Source organism: Spea bombifrons, chromosome 3 (assembly GCF_027358695.1).
Source record: "Spea bombifrons isolate aSpeBom1 chromosome 3, aSpeBom1.2.pri, whole genome shotgun sequence".
Lineage (NCBI taxonomy): Eukaryota > Metazoa > Chordata > Amphibia > Anura > Pelobatidae > Spea > Spea bombifrons.
Genome location: NC_071089.1, coordinates 43,111,382 through 43,130,998, shown reverse-complemented (window position 1 = coordinate 43,130,998; position 19,617 = coordinate 43,111,382). Strand labels below are relative to the sequence as shown.

At 41.9% G+C, this 19,617-nt stretch overlaps 1 protein-coding gene across 3 annotated transcripts in view; it reads right to left on the bottom strand.

The window, feature by feature from the left end:
- Positions 1–230: 230 nt before the first annotated feature.
- Positions 231–19,617, bottom strand: part of LRP11 (LDL receptor related protein 11) — a 106,886-nt gene continuing 87,499 nt past the window's right edge. Inside the window, exons 4-7 of one of the 3 annotated variants that reach the window (XM_053460875.1) lie at positions 7,220–7,345; positions 4,801–4,980; positions 1,302–1,364; positions 231–525 (exon numbers count right to left, since the gene is read on the bottom strand). In XM_053460875.1, the coding sequence (XP_053316850.1) occupies positions 371–525; positions 1,302–1,364; positions 4,801–4,980; positions 7,220–7,345 (524 nt within the window). In that variant the 3' untranslated portion in view covers positions 231–370. The remainder of the gene's footprint in view (positions 526–1,301; positions 1,365–4,800; positions 4,981–7,219; positions 7,346–19,617) is intronic. The other 2 variants (XM_053460876.1, XM_053460877.1) reach the window with 2 other exon arrangements.

Below are 19,617 nucleotides of genomic sequence, written 5' to 3'. Positions count from 1 at the left end.
ATTTATGTGCATATGATGATGACAGGAGTGGCCCTTTTTAAGTAAGGAAATCATTTGACATCTACTGCTCATTTTAGATAGTAAAGTTTTGCTTCTGACAAATGTGTGGCCGTAGAAAATTGCCATTTCAAGCTTACAGACAGAATTAGTTACGCAAAAGGCAGGAGATGTTGAAGATGTAGGCTCAGCCTGTGAATTTCCTTACAAAACAAATCAAAGCAGAAGACACATTTTTCATGTGAAGGTATAGATATGTTTTCTTTTAATTATTACAATTTCCATTAACTGAAGTTATGAAGAATATTTTAACTTTTAAAGAGACACATTTGCAAGGCAAAATTAATTGGAGAACATGGCTACCTTGCTATAACTAAAGATACATGCCATTAATGAGATAGTCAGACTCCTCCAGAGTTAAAGGATGGGATTTCTTGAGCTTCTGTCTCACCAACTGAAGACGGCACACCACCATCAACATCAATAAGGCTGTTACTGCTAAGCCAAGGGCAAGTGGCAATACTGCTCCTACAACAGAGAATAGCAAGAGATTGGGTTTGTGTACATTCAATATAAACCACACATTTTGCCAATTAATAACTTTTTTATATTTTACTAATCACATTGTGATTAGAAAGCTGGGCTCCATAGACTGGCATGGTTGAATCCACATAGACCCTCTTGAGAACATGCTTATTTTTTAAAGCGCGCCGCCATCTTGCAAGAGGCAAAATCTCTCACACTGGCGCTTGTGACCACTCTCCATAGCGATCACAGTGGGCCCTGGGGTGGGTTTTCGGTGTAAGTGAATGCCTCGATGTCGAGACATTTCAGCCACACCATTGAAGCTTTGGAGTCGATGCTGAGTTCTTTTAAATTAGGCGTCTGCAGCCAGACAGTGCATGGCGGACATTGATACCACACGGGGCCCCTGCTGCCACTCTCGATGTTGCTGAACGCAACTCTTAAATGCCCATTTCTGTGTACGGTCCAGGACAGACAGCATGGCATGTTGTGCCACCACCACTGTGAATACAAGTAAATAAATAGTAATGTTCCTCTGCATGAAATTAGTAGAATTAACGAGGGCAATATACTCATGCAGCAATCGTAAATCCCCCTGTTGTTTAAACTAAATTCTAGGCCAACATAAGCATTTTCACTAACGTGCTCTTCACTGAATACTCAAATTAATACATTTTTCTAGAACAATTATTTAACTTAAGTTCTCTTGAACAACCTATACGACCCCCAGTCTGCTATATTTAACTGCAAAGACTCAATACAGCTGTGTCTGTAATTACCTGACTGTGGAGCAGGGTGGGCACCTCCAATATCTTTTGAGTTGATAAAATTACTTTCTTTACCTACAATAAAGCAATGCACAATAAAAAACGCTGGAATGTTGTAAAATGCACTGCAGAACAGTACCATTATACAGGATTGTACACAGGAAATAAAGATGCATTGTTGTATACATAAAAATATTTTGGAATAACAAAACTATTGTAAATAATGTAAAACTGTCAATCCATATGGACATGTAATAATGTCCTTCATAGACCCACTGTGGAAGCTTCAAATACAGACTTCTCACAAACAATGAAAACCAAACACGATCTTTAAAAAATAAAACTGTTTTATTGTTTTTTTTACATGTACTTCTAATGTTTGCCATTTTATTTGGTTGAAAATGTTTATTATTTAAATACACTCCCCATAGAATACCATTAGTCATTCCCAATATTCCATATACCAATACCCATACCTGGGTACCCGGAGCCTTCCCTTGCAGGACGCGGGCAGGACTGCACACTGACGTCAGCGGGCTGTCCTGCTGATGTCGGGGGCAGTCCTGCTGACATTGGTGGGCGGTCCTGCTGACGTTAATGGGAGTTTCCGCTTCCCGTACACGCCCCGCTCCCGCGACCCGGAGGATTTGGGTCTTGACCTGGGGAACCGGAGAAGCAGTGCTCACCTGGCAATCTCCGGGTCTTTCCCAGGTATGCCAATACCTTATACAATATAGCACTGATTTTAAAAATGAATGATTAATAAAATGTAAATGCCTCATTTAAAATGTCTTTCCCACATAGCAAAAGGGGAAGCTGCTCAATTCTACCTGAGTGTATTTCAATGCCCTGGCTAAACCTCATGTGGGGTTTGATCAAAGGCTGCAGGGAAAGTTAGATAAAACTGAAGAGAAGAAATTCCTGTTGCCTCAAGTGGTTTATTACATAGACACTTCCTGTCTGGAGTGTAAGTTGAAGGTACTTTCTACAGCACTGTGTGGGTCAGAGGAAGATAAAAACACTGCTTAATTTGTGGGATGCCCTTTTGTGTGTTCAATTGCATGTGTGTGAAGGCAGTATGCTTTGTGTCAGAGGGCAGAATATTTGCCTTAACCCCTTAATGACAAGACATACATTCGTAGTACATTTTGGGACAATGGCTCTTTGGGACATTTTTCAGTGTTGCTGTTTAGCTGTGATTTTCTTCTTTCTCATTTTGTGCTCCCACACATATTATATATTGTTTTTTTTTCAGGACAAACAGGGCTTTCTTTAGATACCATTATTTACCATTATCATATCATCTAATTTACTATAAAAAAAAAAGATAAAATATGGTGATTTTTTTTGTTAAAAAATGACTCTCACTTTACGGTAGTACATATTTTTTTGTATTTTTTTCACACACGTTGTACTTCAGGTATGAATTTACCGCTCCTGGTATATGTCCGTGTCAAACAACACCCCAATATGTGTTCAGTAACATCTCCTGAGCGCAGTGATACCCCACATGCATGGGTTTGTTGGGTTATTTGGGAGGTAAAAGGCCACCTCTCTTAAAAGCTTGTCCTTAAAATAGAATGTTAGTCCAATAAAAAGTTATATTGCAATACTCAACATTTTATTATTTATAAATACACCATGTACAATTAAATATAGTCATACAGTTTAACCATAGTATACTATAGTATGACCATCATGTCTATCTGCATCAAAGAAAGAAACAATTTTTCCCAAAAATGCTCACATGGAAAGAGTTAAAATACTACCACTGGAAATATGTTGGGATGTCTGTTTTTCAAAAATATATGGCTTGATGGGGTAAATTGGGGAAAAATGTTTTTGAAATACCAAAACGCTACTTGTACTTATTGCCAAAAAAAACCCCAAAAAACATTGGGTAGTTCTAAATTCAGGACAAATAGTATTAGTTATTTAGTAGTTTTTTTGATTAGCTTTTGTAGATGAGTAAAAGATGTGTCCAATAAAAGTGAGAAAAAGTGCCTTTTTTCAATTTTTCACCATACTTTACTTTTATTATAGGAAATTAGATTATCATCTAATATATCACCATTAACAAATGGTATCTGAACAAAGCCCTTTTTTGTTCTGAAAAAAACCATATATATATATATATATATATATATATATATATATATATATATATATATATATATTGTGTGTGGGTACAATAAATGGGAGAGAACAAAATTACACAAGCACCACGAAGAGTACAAAAAAATAAAAAGCAACCTGGTCTTTAACCCCTTAACATTCACTGACGGGCCACGCAAAAATGGTAACGTGACGAACAATGATGTGCCTGGATCTACAATCAGTTTCTTCGCTTAAACGGTGTTGCTGTAATGCCTCAACGTTGAGGCATTTAGCAACACCGTGATCGGCATCAGGGGCCATGTCTGTATGGCGGCAGATGCCCTCTATAATGAGGCATTCAGCAACACTGAACACTCACCCCATGATGCTCTGTGACCTCTCCGGACAGAGGTCGCAACCACCACTGCAAGTGATTTTGCCACTTGCAAGATGACGACGCGTCCGTAAAAAAAAAAAAAAAAGTCGGAAAAGTTCGATAGAGGGTCTCTAGACCCTCTTGAGAACCCTGGCTCCACTTGCAGGTTAAATACAGGTACTGCATTCAACCATGCAAGTCAATGGAGCCCAGCTTTCTAATCATTATGTGATTAGTAAAATATTTAAAAAATAATTTTAAAAAAGCTTAAAAGATGGGGGTTTTTTATAGGAAATTAGATAATATGATCAATAAAAGGTATCTGAAGAAAGCTCTTGTCCTGAACAAAACAATATATAACTTGTGTATGTACACTAGATGAGTGAGGAGAAAATCTAAACACGAGCACCGCAAAAGTGTTAAAACAGCCTTGGTCCGAAAGGGTACAAAAATGAAAAAAAAAAAAAAACAGCCTGGTCCTTAAGTGGTTAATGTATATTGAGTGTACTCATATTCAATATTTTTTTTTATTTTGATATTTAGCTTAAGTGTCCTTTATTTTTACAATTCCATATATTTGTTGCATTTTGTCTTTAATTGATTTCATTAATTTATGTGGTGCTTATTTTCGTTATATAATTTATACATTCCCTGGTGGCTTGGTCCTTTACTTATCTGCATAACTTTTTTTAATATACCTATTGTTCAACAAGACTGCGTTGCCGTGTGTTATTGATTTACTCTGTTAATTTGTTGCAAGGTGCACTGCTCAGACTGTTTTGAAGATTATATCCTAGTCCCTTCATTGCTTTTCCTCTTTCAGATTTTGCTTCTCCTGTGATTCAATCTGTCTTACATATGAATCACTATGTCTGGAATTTAAACGTTTGTGTTTGGAACTGTTCCATATTATATAGTAATTGGAAAACACACATGCTTTTTAGCTGCCAGTGAACTACAATTGCCATCATGCTCCACCAAACACTTTATACTGCCAATGGACACAATAATTACACTTTCTGCATACTAAGCATTTACCTGAAATTACTTTATTATTGTTAGTTAATTCCTGAGAAAATGTCTGACTCTTTTCTGTATCTGAGGATGGTAAATGCTTTTCTTCAGCGCTCTTGATAAACTCTTCAGGCAGACCGGTCCCTGCTTCATGATAGTTTTCTCTGTCCGAAACATGGATCACACTCTTCCGACCAGAACTAACTAAATTAAATACAAAGTCCAGGTCAATTCCCTCCTGATAGTTAGTATACACTAGGATGAATTTAAGATTACCAGAATAGTATAAAAATCAGGCATACACATTTAAACATGCGCAGGATAGGCACAAAGCTATCCTGAATCTAAGACAAGATAAAGGACTGATTTTGCATCAGGTGGAATGGGTCTTATCTGCTGTCAAATTCTATGTTTCTATGTTAAATTTTCCCCCCAAACTGGTATGATTCCTATGTGACAATTCTTCTGTTTTCATAAGTACAACATGTAGCAAAAAATTAGACATTTGTTAATCCACACATTGTTCCAAAAAGGGCCTCTGACATTACTAAAAAAAAAACATTTTTTCTGCTTCTCTTGCTTATTACCAGTAAGTAGTATGAGAAAGGCATATACATGTAGTTTCCTTTTTTAGTTTCCCCCCCCCCATACATTTGGGTACACCAGCCTACTCTCCATGATGTCAACTTCAGGACCTGGATTTAAGACCAGCCAAATGCCCAGTCAATAAAATGGCCCAGAAAATCCAACAGGTTCAGTTATTATTATGCACTTTGGTCTAACATATGTTCAACAACATGTGCAAATAGTTCATAAGAATCCAGGGACAGTGAAAATGTTGCAAAAATCAGTTTGCCTTCACCTCTTTGAAAGAAACTCTAAGTAACCCCATCTTCAAATCCTTTCCTTGGGAATAATGGCAATTTGCCCTGTGTATGGTTGGATGTAGTCTATATGTGAACAGCTACAATCTACCTGATTATACTTTGATATAAATATATCAAATAAAATAAACTCATCATTCTCATCGCTCATAAAGATTATGAATAACCCTGTGTGGGAATATTAATACAGTTTATAATATAACCTGGCTAACTAATAAGTGAACTAATATGGGACTAATAAGAACCAGAAATATATTACCGTATTTGCTTGATTCAAAGACGAGGTTTTTTCCAGAGCAAATGCTCTTAAAAAATACCCCTCGTCTTATAATCGGTGTCGTCTTATAATCAGACCTCAAATAGGTCTGACTATGAGACGACTAAGATCCAGATCCCCCGCAGAGCTGCAGGGGACCTGGATCCTCCTGTCTCCCCCGCCCCACTTACCGGTGCTTCTGAGTCCCCGGTGTGTAGCCGGGGTAGAGTGTAGATGTCTACGCGATTCGCGTAGAGCTCTACACGCTGCCCGGTGCTTAGTCTGGGCAGCGTGTAGAGCTCTACACGATTCGCGTACACAACCTCCGCTGCAGCCGGGAGGAGGTACGGCTAGCAGCAGGGGTTGTCTGCGTCCATCGCGCAGACCTTCCCCGGCTGTCAGAGATCAGAGTTCCCCGGAACCGGTGTGGTGAATTCTCTCTGACACTCGGGGAAGGTCTGCGCGATGGACGCAGACAACCCCCGCTGCTAGCCACACCTCCTTCCGGCTGCAGCGTAAGTTGTCTACGCGAATCGCGTAGAGCTCTACACGCTGCCCCGGCTACATGACAGGGGACTCAGAAGCTCCGGTAAGTTTTTTGGGGGGCATAAGGCATTTCTGTAGGCAGAGTGCTCTGTGAAATGTCTTTTAACCCCCTTAATAACGCTCTGCCTCCAGAAATGCCTTTTTAACCCTCTATACGCCACTCTGCCTCCTGAAATGCCTTAAACCTCCCTATATGCCACTCTACCCCATAATATGCCTTTTAACCCTCTAAATGCCAGAGTGGCATATAGGGGTATAAGGCATTTCTGGAGGCAGAGTGGCACATAGGGGGTCAAAAGGCATATCATGGGGCACAGTGGCATATAGGGTTAAAAGGCATATGATGGGGCACAGTGGCATTTAGAGGGTTAAAAGGCATATCATGGGGCACAGTGGCATATAGGGTTAAAAGGCATATGATGGGGCACAGTGGCATATAGGGGGTATAAGGCATTTCTGGGGCAGATGTGCATAACTGGGGGGGGGCAGGTTGGAAAATACAAGGAAATAAAACCAAAATATTTTTCTCAATCATAGCTTTTATTAAAAAAAAATAGTTTATATGAATTAACATTTACTGGTAAAACTTTTTTCCTATAGGGTCGTCTTATATTCAGGCTTTTTCTTTTTTCCTAAATTAATATTCGGATTTGGGGGGTCATCTTATAATCTTCAAATATTGACTACCATGGCATAGCTGTTAATACCATCAGAGCATCAAAAAAGGTGTGAATGTTTAGAATATAAAATGACTCACAGTTTTTGCAGAAGGCTTCATCAGAACCATCAGGACATTGCACTACTTTGTCACAAGCCAGAGTGATATCAATACAGCAGCCATCATCACAGATAAACTGATAGCGAGTACAAGCTCCAGTACAAGCTGCAGGGACAGGAATAGTGATGTGTACAGGAACAGAAGAAAATCCAGTAGCAAATATGTTGCCACAGCAACCACTACATCATTAGAGTGACAAAAAGCTGGCCTTGACTGAGGCATGATGTCACAATACAGTGATACATCACTTGTATGTGTAAGTGGATCAGCGACTATATGAAGTAAGGTCACAATGAAAAGGCACAATGAACAACCACACGCATAAATACAGTTAGTCAACAAAGGAACCTTAGTTAATATACCTATTGTTCAACAAGACTGTGTTGCCATGGGTTATTGATTTACTGAACAACCACATGCATGAATACAGTTGAACAATAAAGGCACCTTAGTAGGCAATTTAGTTATGGTAGATAGGGCAGGGGTTAGGTTTAGGGTGATGTAGGGGTTAATAAAATAGAAAACTTTAAATAAATGAACATTATATAGGAATATAAAGTGGATTACCAATCAGGAAAGAGTAATTTTTTTTTTCAATTTTATTTATGAAAAAAAGTCAATATGGTTTAAAAAATATTACGTCCTGGAAAAAATAATAATTCGTGCCAGTACACTAAATGAGAAAAAGGGGAATAATGGCTGAAGAAATAGCAAATCACAATCAATGCTGTACTCCTATGGGGAACCAGCATTAATTTTTTTTTTTTTTAAGCAGCAATGACGTGGAAGTCAAAAAGGGAATGATCAATATTTATCAATATCATTTAATTAGCCAATAAATTACTATGTGATGACTGATTATTGACCCTTTAGGTTATTCATATTTGATCAGTCTCATCGATTAATAGCCAGTGACCTAATATGATTGTTCCAATCGCTAACACTATACACTGACTGTAACCTAACCCTAACACTGTACACTAACATTACCCCAACACTACCCCTTATGCTAACCCCTCACTCTTAACCTAATTGGTAGATAAATTGCCCAAACCAGTGGAAGGAGAAACACCAAAAGCTATTTTTAAAAATATTCCCAGACCCACACAGAAATATTTTTGTTAAAAATGCCACCAAACTCAGAGAAGGAACTTTGGCAAAATCCATGCCATGCGTGCAAGAAAAAAAGAAAGACTTCAATGTGTAGCACTCATCCTGATACATGCAAAAATGTGAAAGGGTGGAGAAGAAAAAACCTTAACCCATTGCATTAGTGGTTGTGGAGGTCTACCTAAAAAGGTAAGTGTCTTTCATGTCCTCGGGCAACACGCTTTCAAAGTTTTCATGGTTTATGGGGGTTATTTTTTGGTATATATGTGTTCGGCAGAAGGCGGAGATATTTTTTTCTGTTTTCTTTCTTGTTTAACCCCTTAAGGACAATAGGGGTTTTTACTCGTAGTATATTGTGGGACAATGGCTCTTTTAACGTTTTTCAGTGTTACTGTTTAGCTGTGATTTTCTTCTCTCTCATTTCATGCTCCCACACATATTATATATTGTTTTTTTCAGGACAAACAGGGCTTTCATACCATTCATTTTATCATATCATCTAATTTTCTATAAAAAAAATGATAAAATATGGGGATTTTTTGTTAAAAAATTACTTTTTCTCACTTTTTAAACAGAAAACTTTTACTCATCTGCAAAAACTAATGAAAAAACCTACTAAATAGATTCTACTATTTGTCCTGAGTTTAGAAATACCCAATGTTTTTATGTTTTTTTGTTTTTTTCTGCACATTATGGGGCAATAAGTACAGGTAGAGTTTTGCTATTTCAAAACCTTTTTTTCCAAATCTGGTAATTCTTCCCCCCATGTGCCATTTCGGGTATCTTTGAAGCCGGCCAATGCAATTTTCCCCATCAAATCATATATTTTTAAAAACTAGACACCCCAAGGTATTTGAAATGCTGGTATTTTAACCCTTTCAATGCACTAATTTTACCACTACCCTTTGTGAAACTTTATGGTAGTAATTCTTTTTGTATTTTTTTCACACATGTTGTACTTTAGGTATAAATTTATCGCTCCTGGTATATGTCCGAGTCACACAACACCCCAATATGTGTTCAGTAACATTTCCTGAGCGCAGTGATACCCCCCATGCATGGGTTTGTAGGGTTATTTGGGAGGTAAAAGGCCGCCTTTGTGAGGTGTGTATTTTTTTGCCATTTAGACATCTGCCCCATGTCCCATATTTGGGACATCTTTGAACCCGGCCAATTCAATTTACCCTATCAAATCATATATTTTTTAATACTAGACACCCTATGGGCATTTGTAATGCCAATATTTTAACTCTTTCCATAATGGAATTTTTGTAAAGATAAAAAATTTTAGGACTTGCTTATTAAAAACTTTTACATGTTACCATATTTTTGAAATTTTTTAGAAACATTTTTTTTTTTTTTTTTTTTTTTTTTTTTTTTTTTTTTTTACTAGTCACTCTCATTAGTGAGCTGGGCTCCATTGACCTTGCATGGTTGGATGCAGTACCTGCATTCCACCTGCAGGAGGAGCTCGAGAGTTCTCAAGAGGGTCTGGATAGACCCTCTGTGAACTCAGATCTATTGTTAATGCCATCCTGTGAATGACGGCAACGTCATTCACAGGATGGCACTTGTGGTTGCTCCTCGGAGCAATCACAAGGCGATCGGGGGTCGGGGGGTAGTGTTGCTACATGCCTCGATACTGAGGCATGTCAGCAACACAGTTTATGCTTAGGAAGCGATTCCGATCGCTTCCTAAGCAGTTTTAGAGGGCTGCCCTCCCCGGATCCACGGTCAGCCTCACTTGTGAGGCTTCCGTGGATGCTGCAAAGCCGCTGATCGCGGCGATGCAGCTATTTAACGGCAGCCCGTACATGTACGGGCATTGTCGTTAACCCGTTGCACGGCAACCCCGTACATGTACGGGGATTGTCGTTAAGGGGTTAAGGTAGCCCAGGGTGCAGCATTCATCTCAAATGTGCCTCACGTTTAAAAATGTATAGAAATTCTGTGCTATTAGATATTGATTTGCAGAAGGCAACATAGGAAGGTAAGTGGGGAGTCTTTGAAATCCTCAGATGATGTGCTTTAAGACAATATATAGGATGTAGTAATTTTGTTGTTGATGTTATCTACTAAAGTATGAAATGCGCCTTCTTGGTTTAAATGTAAAAAATGTGAAACCACTTTGTTAAAAATAGATTTCTGGTTGGTGGCCATACTGGACAGACGCTGTCTCAATCAGCTCCATCAGATTTTACAAAAAAACTGACGAAATCCCCAGATAACTTATTCGGGGGCCTTCTCTTGATACTGTTGTTGGGGGGTGTAGCAGCCGACCAGGGGTCTGATTCAGAACTGGGGCCTAGGGTGGGAAGAACGCGGGATCACACACAAATTTAAATTGGAGTACTAAGTGGTGGGGTCAAGAGTGAGCAGGCTCCAATCCGGTGTGAGAACTAGAGTAAAAGCAGCTCTGGTCCATGTCGCAGCAGGGAGGTTAACCGATCAGCATTTGCACTTCCTAAGTGAATACAGGCGGAATCCCATGCTCCGTAGTAGGCCTACCACATCACAGTGCAAAAAGTCAGATCATGACATTTCATGGGGTCAGCAAGTGCTAAGACGCATTGGTGCTTAAAAGTTTCCAACACTCTGCTGATTCCATAGCTAAAGAGTTCCAAACTTCCTCTGGCATTAATATCAACACAAAACCTGTGCAGTGGGAGCTTTGTAGAATGGATTTCTATGGTTGAACAGCTGTATGCAAGCCTCACATCACCAAGTACAATGTTGGATCGAGTGGTGTAAAGCACACTGTCATGATTAACTCATATAATGTAGTGGATGCATGGAAGGGTAACCCAGCAGAGGTGGTTAGTTTCTTTGTTTAAGCATTCAATGAGTTAATGTGAGGTTGATTTAATGTGTTTCTTTGTGCATGCCCTCTGTATCTGTTCTGGCTAGAGGTGTCATCTTCCCAAAGGACCCCTGTGGTGATTCATGGCCTAACTGATAAGGATCCTGAGTTATAGGAATTCCATTCCTATCTTAAGTGGAGGGGTTTCCATCACCTTTACCCCACCATAACTTATTGGCACATCAAAGATGGGACCCGATTCTTGGGGATGGTGTCATATAATCAGTCATGTGGTCAGAGGGGCGTTTGCTTGCAAAAGTCTGATTTAGGGACAATGCAGCGACCTCAAAGCAGAACTCCATGATATACTCTGATCGGAACAACATCGTAAGAAACCATCTGGACTTAAGGAGTTCCCACAGGCCTGCTTATTGGAGAAACTCGTGAGTGAGGGTCCTGTGTTTAAGTCCTATTGCTTTTAAGAACTGTTTGCTGTTTTATTTTTATTTTGTATGTCTTGTTTTTTGTAATTCTGGCACTGTGTAATCTTTGTCTTTTTGTTATTAAAATATTCAAAATCTAAGTCTGTCTTTGGGCTCTATTGATATCCACAAACCCGAAGAGAGGATAACACGTTACCGTATTGTTATTGAGTTCTACAGGATATATATATATGTTGGTTGCCCGGGGTGGGTGGATATATATATAGAGATAAAGGTTCTTATTCGGATTTCTCACGAATCCGGTATCAAAATCGTGAGTGGTGGCAGACTACGTGGGGGGATACAGGCAGGATTTGGGGGTTAATTTGGTGTAACTTATGCCTTGGTAAGGGGTCAAGTTAGTAAATCCAGAGGCCTGGTGCTATTAACCCCTTCATGCCCACGCCCTCCACACAGTCACGGCTTGGCAAGTAGTCCTGACCGTGACACACACCACCACTGGACCAGTGGAAATGTGTTCTGTGGAGTGACAAATCATGCTTCTCTGTTTGGGTGTCTAATGGGCAAGCCTGGGTTTGGCGGATGCCAGGGGAACATTACCTGCCTGACCGCATTGTGCCAATTGTAAAGTTTGGTGGAGGAGGGGCTATTTTCCATTGAAGGGAAATCTTAATGCTTCAGCATACCTAAACATTTTGGACAATGCAATGCTTCCAACTTTGTTGAAATAGTTTGGGGAAGCCACTTTTTTTGGACCTTCTCGTCCAAAACCAGTACCCGACCTCACAAATTAGATGAACAGTCAAAGACTCCCACAGAAAAACTTGTTTACAGGCTTCGAAGAAGAGTGGATCTGTTATAGCTGCAAATGTTTATGTACCGTATTTCCCCATGTATAAGACCCTCCAATGTATAAGACGCACCTTAATTTTGGAGCCCACAATTTGAAAAAAAATGTATTACATTATTGAACTCAAGTTTTATTCATCAAAAAATTCATACTCATCATCCTCATCACTCCCATACATTAACTGCCCCTAAATTAACCCTAAACACCCCATTAACCATAACTGCCCCTAAATTAACCCCCACCTCCCCTAACTTTCAGCAGCCCAAATATTAATGTTATACCTATATATAACATTATATTATGTTTTAAACACCCATTGTGTATTTATACCACCACCCAGCCCCCTTTTAAGATGTAAGTGATGCCCCTATCCAGCCACAACCTTGTGTAGGCAAGGAACACAAGGTTGTGGGGGCATTAATACACAAGGGGGGCTGGCAAGGAGCATCACTTATATCTTAAAAGGGTCGTGGTGTAAAGACACAATGGGGGCATTAAAACATGAGGCATCAAAGAGAGGGCAACGATACATAATGAGGAGAAGGCTGGGGCATTACATAAATTCTAAAGGGGCTGCTGACTGGGGCATACGTACACAGGGGGGAAGGCAAGGGACACAAGGTTGTGGGGGCATTAATACACAAGGGGGCTGGCTAAGGGCATCACTTATACTATACTAAAAGGGGGCTGGCTGGTGGTATAAATACACAATGGGGTGCTGGCTGTGGGCAACACACAAGGGGGGCAGGGGTATCACATAAAGGGGGGCAGGGGGCATGAAAACATAATAGAGGCCTGACTGGGGGCAATACACAAGGTTGTGGGGTCACTGATACACAAGAGGGCAGCTGGGTCCATTATATGATAAATCAATATTAAAGGGATTAATATAATTTTAAAAAGAGAGGGAGGCTAACATTAGAATTTTTTGTAATTCTAAAAAAAAAAAATCTCTTCTGCTGTGGACTACTCTTCCAGTGATGCTTAGCCAGCATCATGGTGGACACCTAGCTGGCTGAGCATCATGGGAATTGTTGTTATTCACAGCTAATGTCTGCAGCTTTATCAACTGTTAACTGCATTTCCCATGATGCTCAGCCAGCATGGGTGTGCTATCTTGGTGCTTCCTGGGACATTGCCTGGATGGGCAATCTGGATCTTTAGAAGGGTTGTGTGTGCAACCTTGGTGCAAAGTGGTGCTTTGGAAAGTTTTGTTGTTGCAATCAGGTATTGTGGGTGTAAGGGGTGTGGGGGTAATAATGTAAGGAGGGCAGGAGAATTCAAGTGAAGGGCTCTGATATAGATAATGCATGTTACTGTGTGATATTACCTGGCTGGGGCTCTGATATATGATAATGCATGTTACTGTGTGATATTACCTGGCTGGGGCTCTGATATATAAATGCATGTTCCTGAGAAATATTTTCAGCGTAAGTAGCATGGATTAGTAGTAGTGTTAAGGCTGATCTGCCTTTGCTGTTGTATTAGAGTAATTTAAATATTTTTTAATTTTTTTTAGTAAATTGGTTTGGTTGAATTCAATGTGTTGGTTATTTTTAGTATGCATGACTGTGCTAACAAAAATTAAGCGTGGCAATGCGAGCGCAACATTGTAAAGCGCAATTGCTTGTATTGGTGAGTTCCGCGAGAGCGATTAAAAAAAAAAAAGTGTCCCTCTTTCACATTTTGAAATGTTGGGAGGTATGTAACAATGTATTCGAAGTCTGAGGCGTTCTTTACTGTTTAGGCATATCATCTCAAAGAAACTGGTGTGGGATGGATGAGTTGCATGTGTTTCTTGTTTTATCTTTGAGATCTCATTTAATTGAAAAACCCTTAGGCTAGGTTTCCACTTGGTTTTTTTTTGCTAAAAACGCCCATAAAAACGCCAATAGCGCCACCTGGCGTTTTTTTAGTGAAAAAACGTTGCAGCCAGATGTTAGCTGTTCTTCAATAGGAAATCGCAAAATGCCATTTCCACTTGGCGTTTTTCTGTCTGGCGTTTTTTCAGTCCTCTTTGGCGTTTTTCTGCTTTTTTGGGCTCTGTGGCAGTTTTTCAAAATCGCAGCATGTTCACACTCTGGCGTTTTTCTCCAATAGAAGTCTATGGGAGAGAAAAAACGCCATGAAAAAGCCATGTGGGTTTATTGCCTTGGCGTTTTTTATGGCGTTTTTTCCACAGTTACAATGCAGAGGATGGACCCAGTATCTGTGTGTCCTACGAGAAATAGGCTGGAAACAAACAGTTTCACACAAAACAAAGTCCTGGACTGGTTCATATTGAATTTTACACCATTTGGAACAAACATGCCATTACAAACAAACATACCCGACGCATCAACTGGATCCTGCGTGCCAAAAGCAACAGCAAACAATTTGCACCATCATTTGGGGCCAATCTTCCCAGAGGAGCAGACATTTGGAATAAAGCATGCCTTACAAACCACAGAAAAGAGACAAAAGGGTCCGCCGGGGGGTTAAGTAGAACTCTACCAAGTAAATGACATCAGGAGGGGGCAGATACTTGCCATTTATCCTAATCCCTTTTAGCTGGGTGAAACTTCTAACTTGTAAAGGCTGGAAAAACTGCCTAAGGTCAAAAAAAGCAATTTCCACAGAAAGGCTAAAACGCCAGAAAAAACTCCAGAAAAAACGCCAAAACGCAGGTAAATGCAGTGGCAGTTTTCTTGGCAGTTTTCCTGGCGTTTTTCATCAAGAAAAAAACGCCGGACAAAAACCCAAGTGGAAACCTAGCCTTATAGTGGGTAATGTGGGGAAGGGGGGATACGGATGCTATACAGGGAAATCTTTAGTACACTTCAAAGATACTGTATTATTATTATATTTCTTGTGAAGCTGAGATTGCTTTCTCTTAATATAAAACTGTGACAGGCTGGTACAGTATACACGGTCTGCTTTGGCTAATTTTGTTTGCCCTTACACATAAAATTGAAGCCCCAAGGAAAGATAAGCACAATAAATAATTAAAATATAAGTGTGATGAAGTGTGAAGTGGGATTAAATTGTGTAATGGGTCCATGGGGTGGAGTATGCAGAATTCCAGGGTGGGCCTTTTAACCCCTTCAGGACCGAGATTTTGATACTAAGGTGGCGCTAAAGGACCGGAGCCGTTTTTGTGTTTTTGCTATATCTTTCTTCAACTTCTTTAACAAACTCATTTAATCCGAACACAGTATTTCATTTTTTTTTTCCTGGGTACATAAAATGACTGAAACAACTTGAGATTTGTATTTAGAAGCCCCCCCCACCCCCCGAGTACAGGAATACCCCATATACATGGGTAGGGCATGTCTCTTTGGCACTGCGGGTTCAAAATTGAAACATGTGCATTTCAGTTTTCAAACACGGAATTTTGACAGATTAGTTTGCTGGGTCCAGGTCTCATCTGAGACACGTAGACATCCCATATTTCATTTTAACCCCCTAAAACTGTATATTTCCTTAAACTAGACAGCTCAGGGAATCTAGTTAGGGGCATATTGGCCTGTCCCATGCAGGTGATTCCACACCAGCGCCTTCCAAATTTAGTCTAACAAAAAAAGAAAAACATTTTCACATCCACTTTGCGGTTTCACCATGATTTTTTTTCTGAGTAGATGTGTGAAAAAAACAAAATAGGTCTTGATTTGTGTTCAGTAACACCCCCTGAGTACAGCGATACCCCACATGCATAGATATGTCATGTTTCTCAGACACTGTGGAGTCAAAACTGGAACATGCGCATTTCAATTTTTAAACTTTTTTTTTATCAGATTACTTGTAAGTGACAGGTTTAGGCTGCTGAGATCAATCAGGGAGACCGATCAATAATCAGTAACTTAAAATTTCACCGACAAGTGATCAGGTAATAATTATGTATTTTTTTTTTATTAATAATTTGTGTTTTTTCATAATTACCCTAGATGACTCCTCTCTCTTTGTAGGGCAGGGTCACCCATGGGCTGCCATAATGATCCGATCACTCCTATTGGCCAGGAGTGATCTGATCATTGTCAGCCCAGCCCAGCATTTGACCTGGAAGCACCCTGGACTTTCAGGTCAGTGCTGTTATATTTTTAATTTATTTATTTTTAAATTATTTTATTTTTACATTTTTTTTTTAACTCTTTCAATGCTGATGCTCCATTGAAGCACAGCATTGACTGATATTTAGTCCCCACAACTTGTGGGGACTAATATTAACCCCTGCAATGCTGCGAGGGGGGGTCATACACAATCGCAGCATTGAAGGGGATAATTGAGCAAGAGGGGGGGTAGGGGTTAATTGAGCAAGGGAGGGGGCGTGGTCGGCTCGCGGACAAGATGGACGTGTGAGTCCGGAGCTCTGGTACACCCGGCCCGTATTATAGCATTTATTCTGCTTCTACACGCACAATGGGCAAAACAAATAAGCCACATTCTACCCCGAAGACTTCGGGACCGAGGGACAGGGGTTCGCTTGCCTCGGTACGCTCTTATTTTGCCGCCTCCCCGGACCGAGATTCGAGGGATTCTGACCACAGGCCGCCTTCTCCCGCCGCAAGCCTGGATAGCGTGGCGACTGGTGTGAGTGCCCGGAGACCGCGGCTGCCTTCCCCGGGTCCGGCGGATCTCTCCTGGAAAGAGAGGCTCGATTTACTCGCGACGAAAGCGGACATCGCCGATATTGTTGACCAAGCGACCAAAGGGATACGCTCAAGCCTTACCGCGATTCAATCAGATATCCGCCATATTGGCGAGCGCGTGGCGACACTTGAGGAAGACCAACCCCGAGTGTATGCGACAGTGGACTCCCTGACCTTCCATCTCCGAGAGCAGTCCAGTCTCATACAACATCTGTCTCGAAAGTTGGAGGATCTCGACAATAGGGGACGCAGAAACAATCTCCGGGTTCGGGGATTGCCGGAGTCGGTGGCGCAGGAAGAGCTACCTGCCACTCTGCGGGCCATCTTTAACAAGATCCTCAACCGGGAGGATGCAGCACCGATTGGATTTGACAGAGTGCATAGGGCCCTCAGACAGAGGCCTTCTGACTCGCTGCCTCCTCGCGATGTGGTTTGCTGTTTGCAGGATTTCCCTTTGAAGGAGGACATTGTGCGGGCGTTCAGATCTCGCCCTACCTTTACGTGGGACGCTCACGCCATTTCTGTTTTTCAAGACTTGTCCCCCGCCACGCTGCAGAACCGACGTGCGCTCCAGCCACTTACCAAGGCTCTTCGCGCAGCGAACATCCCCTATCAGTGGGGCTTCCCCTTCGCCCTGCTCGTGCGGAGGGGCTCTACCACGCACGTGGTCCGTCGACCCGAAGATGTTCCGCATCTCACAGAAGCTTTGGGTCTTCCGCACTGTGAGGTTCCAGCCTGGGAGTACTCCTTCACTCCGGCTGCCAGCCTCTCCGACCCCGCCAGTTAGTGGTCCCCGAGGCCTCAGCGTCCCAAGCGCCGACGACGCCCGGACGACGCCATGCCCTGATGACACCTTTTCCGCTCCTCAGATGTGCAGTCTTCCTTCTTCTGGCGGAGCTTCTTGTGGACGCCGTCGCCTCCCCGTTCTGCTCTTCGGAGGATTTTCGCTGTTCGCCTCACCTGCTGGATGTCTCCGCATTTCGACCGTCCTTCCCGTCGCCTTCCACCCGGCCTCACTGGGCCTTTCCCGGGACTTTTTCTTGGAACCGTGAGTGGGACAGCGGGTGTGGGGACTGGTTGGATTGTGGCTCCCGCCGACTGGAGCATCCTCTGTGCCGGTTGTTACCCGTTTGACCGCTGCGGCCAGGGGCACCTGTCTGTGGGCACTGTGATGTCCTTTATATGGCTACGTTCGGGGCACTGACCGTTTGTCCACTTTGCCCTCTCCGCTTCTACGCTATGGCGGGGCAGGTTTTCTCTTACGATTTTATGTTCTTCTGTTTTGTTTACCGCCGCGGATCGACTCGTTTCTGATTTTATTTTGCCTTTTTACATATATTTTCTACGCTCGCACCCGTTCGTTTTTCCATACGCTCTCATTCACACTTGCACTCATTCACATACGCTCGTAAGCAGGCATTGCCTCTTTCATATATACATGGTCGTGTGGCCTATTGCGCATGGCCCTCGTAGCCCTTTCTCGCACACATCTCTTCATGGGTTCGCCCCTACACTGTCCTGTTGCACTTGGTTCCTGTAGTCAGGCCCTTCGTGTGGTCTCAGGGCCGGGTGTGCCTCTCCATCCGATGTGAATCCGTTATGGTTTCCTTCTCCACCCCCTGGAGCCGTCCTGTCTCCCTCTCCTGTCGGAGCGGAGTGCAGGTTGCTGACCTTCTGTTTGGTCGTTGGGCTCATTACTTGGTGCTTCGGCACCCAGGGTCTCTTGTGGCCTGTGTTGTGTCTACATTTGACTCTAAATGTTTATGTTTGGAAATTTTGGTTTTCTTGGTTTTATTTTCTCAGTTTGTACACTGCTGGAGTCTCACTGGCCTCCTCTGCTCTCTCCAGATCTCCATAGATGGTCCCTGACTTAGTTAATGTTGCCTCTCTTAATGTCAGAGGCCTCAACAAGCCCCAGCAACGATCCAAATTGCTTCACAGTCTCCACCTATTCAAGACGCATATCGCGTTTTTACAAGAGACCCATTTCAGGTCTTCACGGGAATTTAAACTTACAGACCACCGCTATACTCAGGTGTTCTTCTCTAGCTCACCCGACTCCAAGACTAAGGGGGTGGCTATTGTGCTTCATAAGTCGCTTTCTTTTCGGCTGTTGGATCTCTGGAGGGATGCAGATGGCAGAGCTATATTCCTGAAGGGTTTAGTTGGTAATTGTAAAATTACTCTTGGCAATGTTTATGCGCCCAACCGCGGGCAACACCTATTCCTCTGTCGTATGTTGTCTAAATTTGCGGAATTCCAGGAGGGTTTAGCTATTTATGGGGGGGATTTTAATATGACCCTCGACCCTTTAAGGGACTCCTCGGCGCAATCCTCGCATATTCCCTTTACACACATTAAGAAAGTGAGGAGGGCCCTGCATTCTTGTCAGCTGGTGGATGTCTGGCGTTCGCAGCACCCCCAAGGGAAGGACTATACGTTCTACTCTGCAGTTCATAACCGTTATACCCGCATAGACATGCTTTTTCTCTCCCATCACCATTTACTGCACTTACATTCGACTGGCATCCGCTCGCTCAGTGACCATG